Source organism: Apaloderma vittatum, unplaced genomic scaffold (assembly GCF_000703405.1).
Source record: "Apaloderma vittatum isolate BGI_N311 unplaced genomic scaffold, ASM70340v1 scaffold9579, whole genome shotgun sequence".
Taxonomy (NCBI): domain Eukaryota; kingdom Metazoa; phylum Chordata; class Aves; order Trogoniformes; family Trogonidae; genus Apaloderma; species Apaloderma vittatum.
Genome location: NW_009735811.1, coordinates 59520 through 78790, shown reverse-complemented (window position 1 = coordinate 78790; position 19271 = coordinate 59520). Strand labels below are relative to the sequence as shown.

At 42.2% G+C, this 19271-nt stretch overlaps 1 protein-coding gene across 7 annotated transcripts in view; it reads right to left on the bottom strand.

Moving 5' to 3' along the window:
* Positions 1–8289: 8289 nt before the first annotated feature.
* Positions 8290–19271, bottom strand: part of LOC104279449 (low-density lipoprotein receptor-related protein 6) — a 68584-nt gene continuing 57602 nt past the window's right edge. The window contains exons 15-22 of one of the 7 annotated variants that reach the window (XM_009876731.1): positions 19054–19179; positions 17446–17682; positions 15729–15843; positions 14947–14956; positions 13754–13973; positions 12362–12498; positions 11191–11288; positions 8290–9434 (exon numbers count right to left, since the gene is read on the bottom strand). In XM_009876731.1, coding sequence (XP_009875033.1) covers positions 9149–9434; positions 11191–11288; positions 12362–12498; positions 13754–13973; positions 14947–14956; positions 15729–15843; positions 17446–17682; positions 19054–19179 — 1229 coding nt within the window. In that variant the 3' untranslated portion in view covers positions 8290–9148. Of the gene's footprint in view, positions 9441–11190; positions 11289–12361; positions 12499–13753; positions 13985–14946; positions 14957–15719; positions 15844–17445; positions 17683–19053; positions 19180–19271 lie in introns of all 7 variants that reach the window. The other 6 variants (XM_009876728.1, XM_009876730.1, XM_009876729.1 and 3 more) reach the window with 6 other exon arrangements.

Sequence of the window (19271 nt, the reverse complement as noted above, 5' to 3'; positions counted from 1 at the left end):
GGGCCCCTCAGCGGTTTCCTGCTGCATCCCCCCCATTGCCATCTCCAGCTTGCCTGCTGCCCTCCAGCCGACCCTAAACCCTGGCAACTGGTAGCTCTTGCTGGCACAATAGTGCCTCGCTGACAAAAAACACCATCAGGGCAGCGTGAGAGGGATTGCCCCCACAGGGAAGCCTTTAAAGTCTCACAAAATGCCCAGTGCAGCCACGTTTTCTGCCCCGTCAAGCCGTGATGCCGATTTCCATACTCGTGCACCTCTCTCTGGGACAAAAGTACCACGGCTGCCTTCTTGTGGGTCAAATCAAGGAAGGCCTGAAAAAACAGCTTGTCTCACCATGTCATTGTCACTGGCTCCCTCAGCCATGAAGCTCTGCCTTTCCCTGCTCCAGTGCTTGCTGGTACCTTTGGAGGCAAGGCAGGGAACCAGCGGCACCGGGCTTTCTCCATCTTTGCTCCAGAAGAGTGCTTTTGTTTCAGAGGCATTTTCTTTTCCCGATTTAAAGACCAAACAGAGGATGGGGAAAAACTTGAGTATGTCTCCAAGGTCCAATGCAAGGGAACACTCTCAGCTACCTCACATGCCCATTCTTCCTCTCTCTCATTCCACGCCGGAACAGTGGGGAGAGGCACAGACAAGGGTTGTTTACGTGCCCCGTTCTCCTGCACTAATTTTCTCCTCCCTGCTAGAGCCCTGGACATGTAGGCAGGATGGCAGGAGAGCCCTCTCTTAAATTGTCTCTTCCGCTCCCTCAGCAAGTCTTGTCTGGCCTCACAGGAGAGTCAGGCCCCTTAATGATTATTTCACACCCAACACAGACAGGGTGCAGGAAACACAGGACTCCCTGCTTTTCTGACAGACTCCTCTGTAACTTCACCCTGAACTCGTTAACCCGTTCCTTTCCTCCACCCTTGTTCCCCAGGTCTCTGCCGTGTCCTTACGGCAATGCTGAGGAGCAATTGCTGTGTTCCTGATCAACTTCAAGGAGTCACCTGTAACATCATCCCTTCTTATTGCCACACACTTCCAGGACCCTTTCTGACATACACCCTGCATCCTTCACTCATCTTTTTTGTTTATGCCCTACTTTCCTAATTCTGTTTCTTGCACATTCTCAGAGAGGAACAAGGAGGCCAGGGCACAAACCCTACACCCTCCTCACACCTCTCTCACCACAGTCCTTCCATCGGCCTTCTCTGCCCATCTCTGAAGTGCAACCTTTTGCTACTACTTTTTTCTCCCACAGGAAACTGGTCCAGGAAACCAGAGGCAGCTCTTACAGCACCTGAGCTGTAGGTGAAGGCTTCTGGATTTTCCTTCTGGGGCAGCTGGGTGCTTCAGCACAGGCTCCTGGCACCACCCCAGTAGCCATCAGAGCTGCCTGTAGCCCTTTATTCCACAAACCACCAACAGGGATCACCAGTGGTTTGAAGCACGTTGCTCAGGGCAGAGCAGGGGAGCTTGGTGGTGGGTCACTTCAGTCATTCCACTCCAGCAAAGCACTCTGCATGCTAAGGTAGTCATTAGTTTCTTGGCAAGGAGAGAGGGCTAAGAATTTTGGAAACGCTGACCAATAGAAAACACTTACCGCATGAAATCCTCCCATCTCCTCAGAGCCAAACAATATTCTTTACACGTCCTCGGGCAAAGCAAACTTCATAGTTTCTACAGAGCATTCCCCTTAAACTCATAAAAGAGCTATCTTGCTGTGAAAGCAAAGCTGTGGGAAGGTCTCTGCTGTACCACGCCAAGCCAGGTAACCCAAGCATCAGACCCTTCCTACTAAGCACTTTCTTTACCAAGGGTGCAAGCAGGAGAGGACTGACAACTCCTGGTATTTCCTACAGACAGAGAGTTTGCATTTAGCTGCCATCATAAATCTTGTGGAGCTCAAGGGCAAGGTAAAGCTTATTTACCTAGACACACATTTTCTACAGGAGAAATGAGTTTTTTTGTTATTGTTTTACTTTTTAAAAGTCTCTAAGCCCAGTAACATGCATCTTATGCTCCCAACCTGACGCACCAGGAAAAGGGATGCAGGACTATCTGCCGCACACAGCAGGTTTGATACAAGGTGAATTTCCCCCTTGTTGGGTGCTTGCTTTTCAGTAGGCAGCTCTATGAAACATGCCTCGATTCCCATGCACAGGTTTCTCAGCTAGCTACAAAATCTCCTCCACGAAAACAGGTAAAACACGTTCAGCAGTTCCCCTCCAGTAACAAGCATGTGATTTCGCATTCTCACCTGCTGGTGGATAAAAAAAAAAGAAATTTTTATGCTCTTAACAAAGGGTTCTTCCTGCTATCAAAACAAAGGTGTGGTGTGTTATCTCTTCTCTAGCATAAAACGAACGGCAGGATTCCAGTGTTCACGGCCACCTCTGCTCACGTGCACATGTAAGGGAAATTAATTCTTTTCAGACAGGCAAGGAATATATATATTTTTTTTTAACGACAGAAAATACTCCAGTGTCCCTTACCATGCCTGCTGCCCCTTGGTGCCCAATTTCAGAAGCTCTGCCATCTCTGGACGCCTTGACAACTGGCACAGCTGAGAAACACGGTGGAGTGGTTGCTGAAACACAACTTTTTGTTTCCTGAGCTATGCTCTCTCTCTAAAGAGCAGTCTTTTCTCCCTCAAGATTTAACTTAAGTGGCTCATTGGTAAGGCTGATCCTTCTTTTTGTGGTGTCCCTCCATACTGCCTCTCTGGCGTGCACTTTGAAGCATGGCATTTGAGACGCACCCTCATGCTTAACAGCTGCATCTGGAAAAGACCAAGATTCAGAGCATACAAAATAAAACGAATGCTACACACAAACTTGTACCATATTACAACTACACGGGCTCTGTAGAAAGATAGCTGCCATCGCTTATTAAAAAAAAAAAAAAAAAAAAGCAAAAAAAAGCAAAAAAAAAAAAAGCTGGTGAGTCTTTTGGAGCTCTGCAGCAATTCACACCTGGCATTTTTAGAGAAAAACACAGCACCCAACAGCTCCAGACTAATGGCTTGTTTTCCAAGGCAGAATAAATATAGCACCTTGAAATAAAATAAGCATGGCACACTAGCTGAGAATGAGCGACGTTTATTTTTGCAACTTATTGAGAGGCTGATAAACGTAGGCTCTGGTTTACTGATATGGGCAGTGATATGTGGCTCGTCCCATGGCTCCACGCAGAAAAACTGGAGCTGTAAAAGAATCTTGGTATAGTCAGATGCACACCAACATATTGCCACATTTCTTTCCACAACCAGTGGATTCAAGTGAGACCGAGCTGAGCTTATAAATTCAGAACTCCCTCCTATCCAATTACTTCTCACAGTAATACGATGGAGGGTGAAGGAATTTCTTTTACATTTTAAACATTTCTCTCTTTGCAAACTTTTCAAAACAGATTTAAAGATCAGCAGTCTGCAAAATGATCACTGGCTATCTCTCATCTGATAAGGATTTATTTGGTAACATTGTCTGGTTTGTATTATCCTGTAAAACAATCTGAGTGTTCAATAATGGAGACTTTTAGCTTTAAAATGTATCCAGTTGCATCGCAGAATAATTGAATTCAACAGAACTGCTTGCAAATGCATCAGTGTTTGCAAAGCCTGCCTATAGCATCAGAAAACTGAGCACATTGCGGCTTTTATGGAGAGCAAAGACACACATGGACTTTTACCTTTAATTATCTGTCCTCCAGATGCTGAAATAAAATTAGGAGTACCTCTCCTTTTTCACTCTTAGTTTTATTATAAAAATCAACATTTCATTTGTTACAACTCAGTTTATAGTAATAATTGGAAAGGATTTTTGTACAAGGTTTATATACACCTTACAAGTAAAGCACTTTATTTTACAAAAAAAAAAAAAAAGAAAGTTAGTGAATGAGTGAATAGGGCTGACCAAATGTTGGTCATTATAATATAAATACATCCTTGCAAAGCACCATCGTACCAAAGTTGATGAACAAGAGACACCAGCTGGCTTTAAGACAATGACAAACAGTGATTAAAGCTTACACACACAAAAAAAAAAAGAACAAACAAAACAAAACAAAACAAAAAGAAGATTCAAAATTTGAAAGCAGCACCAGATCCTTCACTTGCAAACAAGGCTAGTTCAGCTTAAGCCTAGTGGTATCCTCTTTACAAAAAGACACTTCCATCTCCCCTCGCTGACTCTTAACTGCCCGGCTTAAGGCTACAGCCATTTCAATCAGGACTTCAAAGCCACTCCTGGCTCATTTAAAAGAGGGGAACCCGATGCTCTCCAAGAGTTCGGTTACAAGAGTCCCCCGTGTGCTGCAAAGACTATCCCTGGCCCGAACCAAGCACGGACAGTTTGTTTACCCTGGCCTGCACGGTTTCGGAGTGGATCGCCCAGTCCCTATAAATGCTGTGCTGACATATTCCACTGAGTTGTCCTTTTTAAAGGTAGAAAGAACATCGTCCCCTTTGGATCACTACTGTATTTTATTGGACTTCTTCTACGATGGAATGCTTTGCAGCCATTTACAAGCTACTAGGTCGTTCCTAACTTATTCTCAAGCTGTATTTGTCATCTGCAAATTAAATTGAAGGTTAATTTTCAAGCAATAAGCCAACCAAAATGCAATTTAAAAAAAATAAATCTCACGGCTAAGAACTACTCAGACTATTTCTGAATAACAATATTCAAATAATTTTTGCACCCAATGAATCAGCTATTTTTTGGTCATAGAAATAATAAGTAATCTGCTACATGCATGCTACATGTCTGAAAGCAGATTATGTCCATAATATTGTGCAACAAACACACTCAAGTAAAAAAAATCAGGAAAAAACATTGATTACCTCTTAAGAGATATTTTGAAAAAGTCATTCAAAAGCAGGTGTGACCAGCGAGTTATGTAGTTCAAGTAGTTCCTCCCAGAATGTTGGTAAACAATTATTTCAGTGAGATTTGCCAAGCAATAAGGAATGGAAATACCCAATATTCAAGACAGTGGCCTTTCCCTCGTCTTAGCACAGGGCTTAAACACAAATTCATTTAGTTTATGTTAAATCAGTTAAGACTCACCAATCGAGCCATTTCTAGAGAATGGGCTATAAGAGAGAAGCAATGCACAGCTGGAGACCAGAACACCACCAAAACCCATTAGTGCAATAAATGGGGATTCTCTGAATGCACCTTCACGTGCAATGGATTGTAGTGTAAAAAAACCAAAATGTGCTTCTTCTCCTGTCTGGTGAGACAGAGCATCAACTATTCAGGTTTAAAGTAGCAAGTATTCTCTGGTCTGTCCTACAACCTGGCCAAAAGAAGTTCAGCTTATGTGGGACAGCAGGACAGCACCCACCTTCAGCACTCTGAAAGGCAGGGAGGGTGAATCTGCCAATGGGGCCATGTGAATGTGTCTGCCCGAGAGAAAATCACTAGCTTTGGGTAAGTTCTCATTATCAAAGATAAGTGTACCTGCATACATACACTTGTACATGCGTGTGGGGGGAAAATTTTAGGGCAGTAATCCGGAATTTACAATACTGAAAGTTACCACCCACAGCAAAATGAGTCCTTTGAGATCAGCTGTCTCATTTGCACGTTTTGCATTACTGTAAATATTTCATTCAATGTATATGCACAGGTTGCATGAATTTATATTCATGGAAACCATTCTTTATTTCAAATGAAAATGCTATGTGCATGTTCCATTTATTGCCATCCAACTTCTTTTCAAATAAATATCTTGGTAACCAAAGGCAGCGGAGAAACGAGGGGTGCTCCTTAGGACACATGCAGCATGACATGGCAGATGTAATTTTAAAAGGTGAGATCAGGTCTCATTAATGTTGCCATTTATACATGCTAAACTGTTGAAGATGCAAAGGTTAGTTTTCAACAAATTATGCTCTAATGTTCTTTTTCTGTTTGAGTATACCACCTATTTCCATCACCAGCCATCCAGCTATGAACACTCTGCAGGTGTCTCCACCGAGAAAAATGTGCAACGCTACTGTTCATCCACTGGGAACGCCAGGTGTGCATACTAGTTGTATCAAAGTTTTTGTAATTTGGAGATCTGCCCAAGAGGAACTTCACAGATCATCAACTCTTTCAAAATTTTACTCTAGATTTACTGGGAAAATACACGCACTTATTGTAAAGGCAGATCACAGCTTCCCACTAAAATTCTTTGGTTAGTTCAGACGAGAAACATCCTGCTCTCTCTATGCAAGTCACCTTCAGGAGAAAAACAGTCTGACCACTTTCTCCCTCTTCACGTGAACCTCCCCGAGGCAGATCACGCAAAATGCCTGATGTGCAAACTGAAACCTACACACCAAAAAGACTTGATCACATTCTATGCTGAATTATACGCCCACCCATTGACTTCAGTTGAGTCATGTGTGGATGTAAACTAGCACAGAAGGCAGGCAGCACGATCCATACACAGAGAAGGTTTTTCTTCTAAAGAAGAAAATTGCAATTAACACACTTGAGAATTTACCTGCAGGAAGTCCCCTGCAAGAGGAAGCCTCAATGAGGCAGTCTAACTGCACTCGAAAGAGGATACCACTCCTTAAGTTCAACCACCTTATAGTTTTTCAAACAGAAATTGGCACACTGAGAAAAGTATTTTGCAAGAAGAGACCATTGCCATCGCAGTACAAGCACTTGGACTGAGATACAACAATGCAATATTCTTCTGAGTTCATTAGTGCAAGTTTCCACATGTGAACCCCACACGGAATGCTGCACATGAAAAAATGTAAACAACAGAGAAGTTTCTAATTCTCCTCGGCTTGCCAGCCTCAACATCCCCTCGCCCCGACACACCCACCCTCCCCCCCTTCATATAAATGGTTTTGAGTTCCCTTATAGTTCACAATACCCTCCTCAACATCCATCCTGCTGGAGAACACAAACAAGCTTCTGCACCAGCAAGGAAGAGCCAGAAGAACAGATACCATGATTACTAGATACCTAGAACGAAGCTGGGCAAACAAAATTTAGTATGCCAGATCCAGAGATCAACTGCAACAGCCTGGAGACCACCGAGGCTTTTTAAAGTTTCCTCAGGTATCTTGGACTACTAGAAAGACCCTTTATTACAGCTGGAATCCCAATGCCATGGTTTTCCTGGAGCTGAAACCGAGCGAGGCTCCAGCACTCCAGATGAGCGGCAGCACTAGCAAGAATTACTTGTCACCAATTCTGTCAACAACATGAATTAAAAGCCCATGCCACATTTTCAGATTATTTCTCTTTTACTTGCAGCTGGCTGGGAAACAAGCAACAGAGAACAATAAAACCCAAATGGCACCTCTGAAGAGTTTTTACGCCCATACTATGCCCAAAGGCTATGAAGGCAGAAGCTCCTCTGTACCTTCCCTCTGAGAGGGAAGACTCAGAGGGACAGTCTTTGAAGGCATTTAGCACCTTCATTGGATTTGATGTCAAGAGAAGGTGCAAATGTGTAATACCATCTAAGATCAGGTATACTGTGAGCTCCACTACAGTCAAAGCAAATTCAAAACACTGCACTGGAGTCGAAGAGGAGTTTATAATACCCTAGGTTGCCCCTCAACCTACACAAATAATGTTTTCACTTGATTGTATACTCTTCCTGTCAAAATCACCATGGTGAGGCTGATGAGAGAAGGGGCTAAATATAATATACAAAAATAGAGATGCGAATATAAAATGGTTTGGTTAAGAATATCTTAAAATTTGACATTCACAGCGGTTAATACTAAAGTATTTAACTCACACCACACAAAAGAGGAGGTATGTCAAAATCATACTGAGAAAAACTGGCTTTACCTAACACAAAGAAATCATGAGCAGTTAATACAGCACGGGAACCCCTTCCAATGATCAAAACATCTATTTTTCTATGGACAGTTGCTCCACTTAAAGTTAAATGCTTCCTTACTAGGAAAAAATAATATATATATTTATATATATACGATTTGTATACTGTGATATCAATATACACTCAAAGTACTGCAAGGATATATTATTCATTTACAGTAAAACTAACAATCCACGGTTAAATTTATAGTTTATAAATATGCTGTCTATATTATATGTGGTATAAAAATATTTGACATTTTGTGGGCACTAGGTCAAAATAAGGTTTTCTTTCTTAAGGGACTAAAAATCATTCAGGTATACGCATATTACCCTTGTCAATTACGTGAAAATCGCACTGACCTGGTACAAAACAGAATCCTATCATGTTGGCAAAATGAAGAAAATAATATATAGCATGATACTCACTGCATGACAAGGCTAATTAGAATTAAAAGAAAAGAAGATTTTACAGCAGCCCAGTTCTAGCAGTACTTTAAGTAAGAATATCATGATTTAAAGTGACACGGGCAGGAAGAAGACATAGGAAGAGCTAAACGGGGAAAGAAAAAAAAAAAAGGAGCAAACTTTAAAATATACCCAACAAAAATCATTGAAATTTCAGAAGCAAGGAAAGAGCTCTAGACACTCTAGTTTGGTAAATGCATTAAGGAAAAACAGATGCGTATTCAGTTAAAAAAAAGTGTGACATTATTTTTTCTGGATTCACTGCTACGATTGCTGTATTCCTGTAGAAAACAAAGCCCTTTGTGTAAGATTAATATCTGTCCTGACTGCGTTTTCAAGTTTAACTTTAGTTGCTGGCCCTCCTTAGTTAACATAGAGGTTATTTGGCTACTTCCAAGTATCTATGGTATGCTGCTCTGAGACGGACTTCTATTAATTACTTTAAACATTTTTGGTATTGACAAACCCCACATCTCACCTCGCTGGACAAATAACACATCCCGGTCCTTCGATTTCCTTATGTGCTCAGTCACTTCACTGGATTAAGGCATGTTTTTGTGTTCCATTTGCAAAAATAAAAACTTTTTGTACAAACGTCTGGGTTCTTTTATACAAAAATTTTTCTTCTTATGGCACAAGCAGCAGTCGCTGTTTAAGAAAATATATAAATATCCTTTTTTTTTCTTTCTTCTGTACAAATATCTTCAGCATTCCTCCACCCCATTTAATAACATTTAACTGTACACTGTCCTACCTCATCCTTCGCCGAGAGCTCCCTCCCCCCTCCCCAGTAGAACTGCTTTGTATTTACACTTTCGCGACGGAGGCAGATAATGGGGCGGGGGGGCTACCCCTCATGACGAGTCCGTGCAGGGGGACGGCGGCGGCGGGTAGAGGTGGTGAGAGTAGCTCCGCTCCGTGTAGGGGGAAGGCGGGCAGCTCTCGTAGTTCTCCTCCGCCGACAGGTACTGGCTGCGCGGAGTGGGCGGCGGCGGGACGGGCTCAGAATCATAGTTCAAGTCACTGGTGTAGCCCTTGGCCGTCGCTGTCGTGACCCTTCGGCTGGGAGCGTAGTCACTGTCACACACGTCCGTGCTGCAGGGCGTCGTGGGAGGTGCAAAATGCCGGTAGCTGTAAGGCCTGTAGCTGCAGCGGGGAGAGGGATGGGAAAAGCCGCGTCACAGGGGGAGACTGCGCGCCTGGCTCCAGGTGACGCGCCCACCCGTAAGCAAGTGGCAGGTAAGGCAAGGTGGGAAAGGGGAGCGGGTCAGCTTCTCTGCAGCAGGTACACAGCATCACCACACTGTCCTCTCTCCCACACCGTGACCTTGCTAAGTGCCCTGCAGAAGGCCCACCTTTGCACTGCAGCATCAGTCAGGTTACAGCAACTAGCGAAAAGGAGGCTAATTATTAATTATCTAAGGACAACAGGCTCCCTAAGGACTTTTTTCCAAAGAACTTGCTCCCAAGACAGTCAGGCAGGAAGGGCAGAGAGAGAGGCAAAACAGCTGTATTACAATTACGGGGAAAATAGCATCCATAAATTGCAGAAGGGAGACAGAATATTTAACTTCCAAGCTCAGGCAGAAAGACTGAAAATGGCCTGGCACGCTCATTACAGTCAGGAGAATCACTCCCCAGAGCACTAACTGGATGGAATTCCCAAAGGCTGCTACCACTAAACATCTTTTAAAATGAGCTCATGATAAGTCTAAAGGAAACCAATTAGAAAGGGAGGCGCTTGGTAGCTACAATTACCAGTATCACTGTCAGTTGTTGGGGACAGGTGGGGATGCAGCTCCTCTACATTCAAGTCAGAATGTTAGGAAAGATGGGAAGATCAGAAGCTGCAAGGCCAGGGTTTATTTTTGGGTGGGCGAGCATAGGGAAAACACTGGGTCCTAACATCGTTTACAATACTGAAAAGTCACATCAACTAACCAGCAAACAGCGTGATTCATCCCAGTGCCAAAATTTAGGTTTCTTTCACTAGAAAATTACTCATCATTTTAAAAGATTTTTCATATGGCTGAGAGGGATCATTATAAACATCTGGTCTGACCTTCTGCACAACAGAGGCCATATTTTCTGCTAATGGAGAAGAGATGTCTTTTCAGCCCCAGAGACCTCATTATCCAAAAGCCCCCAAAGGCTCCGTGTCAGGGAGGCACGTCTTTTAAGAGAGAAATCCAGCACTCTCTTCTCGTTGACCAGACCTGCTAGTGATTTGGGAGGGGAACCTTTACACCCTTGGGTAGGAGGTGCCTCTATTTTTGGTAACTAGTTATAAAATTATAATGAGCTCTAGCATCTTACAGGGAAAGTAAGAAAGATACATTCAAGTAAACAGAGGGAAAGCTTGCTTGCCCATAAATATTAGAGAAAATAAGCAAAAGGTTAGCAACCTTTTTCAACTATTAACCCTTAACTTGTCAAACTAGCATTTCTAAATTTACTTCTGACCTACTAGCCTTTACACTGTCAACTTCCCTCCACGTGGTGCTTGCCTACTGTTTCCGATAATTACATAAAAATTATTTATGATAAAAGTAAAAAAAAAAAAGAAAAAAAAGGCAGGGTTCACTCCTGGGTAAGTATTTTTGGCTCAAAGTTATCCCAACAGCAGGTTTCTTTTGAGTGTTGTCATTCCCCCTAAAGCAATATACCTGAGAGGAGTACCACTAACCCACTTACTGCGCGATTTACCTCAAACAGTGCTGCACTTACACGTACGCCTCCGTGACATGATACATGTGAACCCATTTAGGCACCTGTTTTAGTCCTTGCAGAATTAGAGCCTTTGATTACAATTCTTACAGAGCAGAGGCTGTCTTTATTCTGCATTTTCTCCAGTAACTGCTTTGATGCTGACAGAAGCTATTGTAATAGTAATTACCTGTAGGATCTATGAGTGGATGGGCTGTTTGAAGAATAACCGAATTCCATGGTATAATGTGAACGTTCGGTAGCTGGTGAAGGCGGTGGGTTTAAAATCTAAGGGCAGAAAAGAAAAGCCACATTAAAAAAAAGAAAGAGACTTAAGAAAACAATAGTTTATAAATTTTATTTTTAGTACTGTTTCATAAAAACCTTAAGAACTGCATTCATAGCTCCTCCCAGCAAACAGGACTTTTCTGCTGTTTATTTCCCGGTTCCTTAACAGACACTTTACCATTCTAAAGCTGAAGCTAGCTCTTCACTACTAGATTGTCACTAGGGATACCACTGCCCTAGGCAAACCAGCAGATGTTTGCTCCTGCTAGCTCTAGTCCCCAAGTATTATGCTGTTTATAAGTTCCAGCGTGCTGGCCAAGGCTATGATTTGTTCCCTATCCAGGCATGCTCTACTGCACAAACAGGATTTTGATTAAAGATATAACATGACAGGTTTATTCCTGAACTGAAAGCAAACAGTGGACGATTTCGGCCTGCACTGATCGAGCGTGTAACTCTCACACCTGATAGTGGCGTGCTGGACTTCATATAAAAATATCTAAATCAACAACTATTGATGCTAGAAGGAAAAAAAGAGACAGGGAGCCCTCTAGGGCTGGTACCAACTTTTATATAGCATCTAGCGCAGCACACTATCCACTTATGACTAGAGGAATGCTATGGAGTTGCAAGACATATGTTTATTTATTTATCTGTCACTTGTAAGACACACAACACAAACCTTCATTTTAATTCCTTGAAAGGTCTATAAAGAATCAACCACAGTTTTATATCTAGAGTCACATGGCAAAGCATAATGAAAGGAGATTGCTCTGACAGAACTACTCAACATTTATAGGGATTTTTTTCATCTCCCTTGATATTCAATTTAATGTCTTTTTCTGGCACAGAGCTCTTCCACAACTTTTTAAAATTAACAGAAAATTCCTCTACTATTTCAGAAAAAGCATCTCCTCTCCTCTGCCTTTCAAAATCACTTACTCCATATTCAGACAAGTTTATTAGGCTAGCAATGTAAAACCAAACAGTCACCTGCCAATTAATTATCCTCAGAAAGACACTGTCATTCCCCTGAAAGTTATTAAAGGTCTATGAATAATAGAATGACTTACTGGAGGAAAGTAAGTGCCTTTGGTACTTGAAGAACTACTGGAAGAGGCTCCAGTGACATGGGCCCTGTCATAGGGTGGCCCGCTGCTCCCTCCCATAATGCTGAGGGAGCTGATCACAGATTTACCTCGAGACATCCCTGAGGAACAAAGAGGTACGTCAATATTCAGGTTTTTTTAAGCAAACAGAGAACAGAAATAATCTAGAGGATAACCGCAGTATGAGCACAATTCCTAAAACCAGAACTAATCTTCCTGGTATTAAGAGCGAATTCAGTGTTCCTTGACGGACAGCTGGAATGAATTCTGACAGGGAATACACACGTTGGTTTTGCCTATCAGCAACTCAAGTGCAGGACTTGGCACTGAGCGAGATTAGAGCTGTGTGAAGAGAAACAGGATTCTTTCACTTGAATGGCTGGAAAAGACTTGAGAGAATAGGCATTCAGGCACTATTTCTATGCCTCAGAATAAAACATGAAACTGACTCTGACCACCTCAACCGAGCAACTGAAATTTGTGCAAGAGAAGAGAGGGTCTGTGTTCTTTCATTTCCACACCGTTAAGTGAGCTTTTGCTACTGGACTGAAACACGCTGGCAGAGAGTCCAAGTGGGAAACGGAGAGGTATGCCACCGTGCTCAAAATAATGGTGAAAATTCTGCTCAAAGACTGGCTGTATGAAAGCAGGTTATTACAGAAGGCAAAGAAATCTGGTGCATTATTGTAACCCTGTAACAGCCTCACAGAATCTCTGTGTCCTGACTAGAACGTGCTGGATCCAAAGCCACACATCACAGTACGTATTTACTCAATACGTACAGAAGCAAGACATATAAATTAAGTGCTAAGTTGTGGTGAAGTCCTAATTTTTTAAACAGCAGTAGCATCATATACTTGGATTGGCAATGGAATCTTCCCTCATCAAATGAATTAAGCTGAGACCACAGTTATTGCTGGTCATTACAGACTTCACAAGAAGTTTCACAAGCATAAAAAAACCAGTCTGGAAATCTAACAGGAATTGTTACATAATGTTTAAAGTGCTATGAATATCTCCGCATAACTTTACCCTGTACTGTCACAACACCGTGCTGATGCTACAATAGTCCAAAAAGAGGCTCCTTTAGCAAGAAAATAAGAGAACTCCCATGGCACGTGTATCTATTTGAGTTTATAGTTCTGCAAAGTATCTAAATGATCATGAATAGCATAGGTAAAATAACAGTCCATTATTATAAAGAAAGATGGTGACAAGCTTTGACAGACTTGGCTTCCAACAGCTTCCAAAAATTATGGCTCTGGAACTGGCATCTCCTGTGCACACAGGCACAGTTTCCTCAGCTGCAACTACGTGGTGCTGAAGAGCAGGACAAGGATCACACCATTTACTCACCAGGAAGAGACCCTGACAAAGAGCTTGGGTGAGGCACATAACCAAGAGGTACAGAGGCTGGTCCATGCACCACGTAATCATTGGTCATTGTTTCCCCATCTCCCTTCATGCGTGGGCACAGCACCCTCTGGCAGATGAAGTACATTGCTCCAACCACAAAAACAGTGAGGATCACACCGATGATGGAGCCTATCGTATTGTTGGGCTGTGGGGCAGGCTCCTCCGTTGTGTCTAAAAGAAAAAAGGAACATCAGACCATTTCAGTTGATCCAGCAGCTTCACATAAACCGTCAGTTTTCCTGACCTCTTCTGCAGGCAGACAATAGCTTTCAAATTAATATATGGGAGGAACAAACAGGCACCAGCATAGGTCTGTTCAAAGACTCCGAGTAGTCCATAAAGGCTACCTGTGCACAAGACGACCTCCACATGTGCAGAGAGGTTTTTGAATAACAAACGACCAGAAAAGAACAGTATGGGCATGTGCAGGGGGGTTGATGAGCCAGGTCCTGATTTTGCTTCATGCTGACAGGCAGGACTATCCTTTGAACTTGATGAACAAGACCTGCAGCCACGACTCCAGACGGCACCGTGCTGGGGAATCCAGTTATTCTTTATCATGTCATTAAAGATGATGACAACTACTTTTCATGTTGTATCTCATCACGTAAACACCTTGGTTACTGCTCAGTGTAACATTTCATTCCCTTTTCTCAACTGTGTAACATTCGCTTATGCTGAGCAGTAGAGGTGATGCTCCAGTGATGACTTTTGAGTTTGCTGCTATTTATTAAACTACCTAATCCACTCCACACCAATGGTTAGAGATATAGCTGAGCATCAGCTTTAGAGGTGCCATCCTTACGAGGAACCTATCTGAAATGATTATTCAAACAGTCAAAACGCGTGGCTTTCCCCACAATACCAATTCTAAGAAACGACATTTCTGGCAATAACTGACAACCCCCTGCCTGTGCTTCATGAATTTGACAAGAAAAGCAGACTTTAAAGTATTTTCCTGTTCTAGTCAGTGTTTTACATCTTATCCATTACTGGAAGTCTTTTCCTCAACATATTTTTCTTCTCCCTGAACACCAAAAACCACATTTTAACCAGCTTGTCACAATCTACAGAGATAAGCAAACAGACTTCAAATCATACTGGAAGAGGGACAGCAAAAACTGCAGTCTTACTCTGGGTGGGCTAATTTTCCATCCAGAAAATATATATACGTGTCTGTGATAATGCCACTAATAATGCCACATGGTAACATGACAGAACGTCTCCTATTACTCCTTCTGAAGATCAAGGGTCCAACTTTGCCTTTGCATTTTCAAGTTCCATGTGTATTAACCGTGATATACAGATCTCTAACACAAGAGATGTCCCTACTCAGAATTTCTTCTAAAGCACCAACAGTGAAAATGAACTTTCATGTTGAAATTTTAACGGCAGCGGTTTTCCTGCAAAGCCCTAGAGATTTCAAGGTAGGCAATATCACATGTTACAAATCATAAATCAAGATCAGAATTACATCTTTTCAAGATACAGACGAAATTTTAGAAGGTTTACTCTATAAACAGAGTGCTCCTCTGATTCTAAAAGCACCTGCTATTAATTCTCTGGAAGAGAAAAGCATGAAGCTGAGCAGTTCTGTATAAAAGCTTCACGCTGCTGGAAAGATCTTGATTTTAGCACCACACCAACTCAGCATACTAACAGAATATAGTAAAACAAATCTATCATTTCTTTTAAAAAGGTAAGTGGAAAGATTACTAGCTTGCTCTCTCTCAGATACTACCCGTTCTGAATACCAGTTATGTTTTGTTATTCCTATTCTGCCACATTGTGCATTAACGGCATTACAGCATTTTGGGAAGAGCTAATTCAGTCTCATCAGCAAAATAAAATCTAACTCGTAGAGAAGGTAAGAAACAATTTTGGATGCTGCAACTAAATCTCTCATGTTTTACACTTACAGCATCCTTGCTCATCTGAGCTGTCACTGCAGTCCAGGTTGTGATCACATTTCTTGTTTTTCCCGATGCACTGCCCACTGGCACAGCGGAACTGATCGGTTAAACAAAGCACTGAAAAGAGAACCCCCCACATACCAAGAGTCAGTATCAAAGACTTCTACCCTTTAAAATGATTAAGAAAACAAGACACCAAAGCATACAATCAAGAGTATCTTGGGAGAGCTTTGCCTGCTTCCAGCTTCATTTCTTCAGGTAGCCTGGGACACAGTAAGTCCCTCCTGCCAACCATGCAGAAAAAGTGATTCAGTGCCTATTTATGATAAGGACACGTCAAGATACAGGAACCTTGACTAAAATAACTGAGAAGCAGAAGGCCTCTGAGAATACAGGCACTTGTCCCAGGGCATGGTTATTGCAAAATTACTATAAAAATCTCCAATCCTAAGCATTTCCTATAATATAAGAGAGAATAATTAAATTATTAAATATCAATCTGCCAAATCATGATGACAAAATTGTTTAAAAAAAAAGATAAATGCGATTCCTCAATGCCCTTTTGCTCTTTCTCTAAACCAGAAAACTCCTTGATCATGAGACAATATATTTTACTTGACATTATGCTTTTAAACTGAAATAAAAAACAGAAGAAAATACTGGAGCTTTGCCAGTACACTCAAAAAATAAACTACTTTGGGGGAAAAAAGGTGCTGCAGGCAAACTGCTGGCTGCTGTTTTTTACACATATTTTTGCCTCCTGTTTCTCACAAATTTGGAAATTCTCTCTGACTAAAGCTGAATTAAGAAGTTAAACTAAAGGCTTTTCTGATCTGTAATCAACTTGAATGCTCTGAATAACAGGGCCACTTTGAATGTGAAAACCAGCCCCTAGTCTGATATCTGCAGTCACTGGACAGCAACTGAAAGCCAACTTGCACAACACATTTTCAGTTGTCAGCATCTTGCCTGGCTAACAATCCACTTTCATCACTCAGGAATTTCTGCACTGGTCTGTATGTTTTTGTTTGAGCTGTAGCACATCTTTTGGAAAGAAGCTCAGCCTTGATTCAAAGACCCTTAGACACTCTCTTCAAAGGAGGAAAACGTACTGAAATACTATAGAGAAAAGGCATCCTTTCAAGCTTACAAGTTGTTCCCAGAAGTCTTCACTAGTTTGCTCATGTTTCACATTGTATAGTGATGGGGTAGTTCAGCTTCCACCAGTGTAACCTGCCCTTTCCAAAATTAAGAGACCCTCATTCTCATTGTGTTGGCCACAGCACTTCCCTCTGTAGCAACAGCTTAAATACTCTCACTCCAGCTTACTCAGAAAAGCCTAACTTCAGTTTGTTTAGGTAATATAAAACAAACAACCTTTACTAGGTAACAAAGAGCACCAAAAACTACGACAAGGATTTGCTCCACTTTGTAATTCACTCCCAGTTAGCCGGGTTTTAGAGTTTAAAAACATATAATCTTTAACAGTACTTTTTCACAAATAGAGTTTAAACCACTGTGCAGGAGATCAGTGTTTCCATTTCATGGGTGGAGAAACAAAAGTATGGAGTTGTGAGATAATTTCCCATTTAATAGACCAGTTTAAAAACTGGCAAAATCTCAGATCCTTTCACATCCTACTCAGCAATAGCTTTGGCATTTATCACAGATTCTCCATGACAGCTCTGTTTTCACCACAGTCTGAAAGATTCTCTGTACCTTCACAGTTCTTCTCATCGGAGTTGTCCTGGCAATTTGCTTCTCCGTTGCACCGGAGGGCACTGTCTATACACTGTCCACTTTCACACTGGAACTGTGCGTCTGAGCACACGGGGCAGTTCTTTTCATCACTGTGGTCTTCACATTCAGTGAAACCATCGCAGCGCCAGGCCACCGGGATGCAGTCAATCTCACCTGTGAAACAGGTGAACTGCTGAGGGGAGCATGTTGGTGGTTCTTTAAAAATCAAGCAAACAAACAAAAATTAAAAATCCAGGTGAACAAACAGCACATCAGGACAGGTAAGGACAAGAAGAGCTCAGCTGCTTTTGTTTATCAAGCAGCTGACAAATGTGCCATTCATAAGGTAATTTCCACCCCGCTGCCTCTACAGTCATTTCTGCAGATCTCGGGCCTCACATGTCTGATGCAAGCTCACATCAATGGACATTAGACAAAGAGCAAGAGGAACAGAGAAACATATACACTCGAAACAATTATTTTCTTCCCTTCCTACTTCAGCCTCCCACACCCTCATTTTAGTAGGTCTTAAAAATTCTTCATTTAAACTCAACACACTTTTTTACTCCCCCTTTTCCTGCAGCACTGCTGTATACACAACTGCCTGTTCACTTCCTTTTTAATGTTCGACAGTCACTGTATAGAAAACATCAGAAGTACGTAATGCACTGCAGATGGATGCCCTGTGACTCAATGTCTAGTTATGTGCCCTCAACAGCTCTGTTCAGTCAAAATTCTTTTAAAACAACAAAAACAGCGCTCCATCTAGTCAAGTCACAACTATCGCAACACAGCTGTTAGCTGTTATTTAACATCTAGTACAGTAACTGTTAATCTCATGCAGTAAGTGTGGATTTCCCCCCCCCCCTTTTTTAATCCTCCTTTCCTCCCCCCCTTTTTGGCCTGGTATTAAACTTGCTCTGAGAAAGTATCTGGATTATGTTAGCTCTTGTTCCATTGTGAGACCACACGTCGCCTTGATGGCTAGAAGATTGCATAATAAAATCCATTCAGTATGGTGGCACAAAGAGACCCAAGCACCAAAGTGCCTCTCCTCTCCCCCATTTCAGCTCCACCCTTGGAGACATGAGGGTGTAGGCTCCAGTGGTTGTATCACCACGGAGGAGGCAGCTTGCCCTTCTCGGACAGCAGCTTACAAAGACATGCACAGGCTGACTTTGAGAAGTAAGAGCAGAGAAGAATAACATGGCACAGACATAGTGCAATATGCCAGAATGTAAGAATCTACCACTATGTGAAAAACAAGAATGTACAGAGTAATAGGAAAAAAAGTAATAGAAGCCAGAGAATTAAAAAATCGGTTTGAACTAATTCTAGCAGGAAGGGCAAACAGAAATCTTTATTCAACAGTCAACTTCCAACAGCAAGTTTTTCCTCTTCTCTTACTCTTTCTCAATACTTGCGGATACAGATGGGGCAGAGGCAAAGAGGTAAGCGTGTGAAAATGTGTAAGAGCATTTGGGGCACTGCTACATTCTCTCTGCTCAGAAGCCACCCCTGAAGGAGGGAGAACCCCCCAAACTAGAAGCAGAGAGCTCAGTGCCACAGAGTATGGGCAGGACTTACCTCCACAGGACAGCTCATCCTGCAGCAGAACTAAGTGGACTGGGCAAGAGCAGCGCGTGGTGCCGTCGCCCTTCACGATGCAAATGTGCGAGCAGCCGCCATTATCTTGAGAACAAGGATGTTGTCCTGTGATTTTAAAAATAAGAAATGCAGATACTGACAAGAAAACCCCATCTCTTTTCTGACCTGTCAGTGACTTCTTTGGGCTCACAGGACTC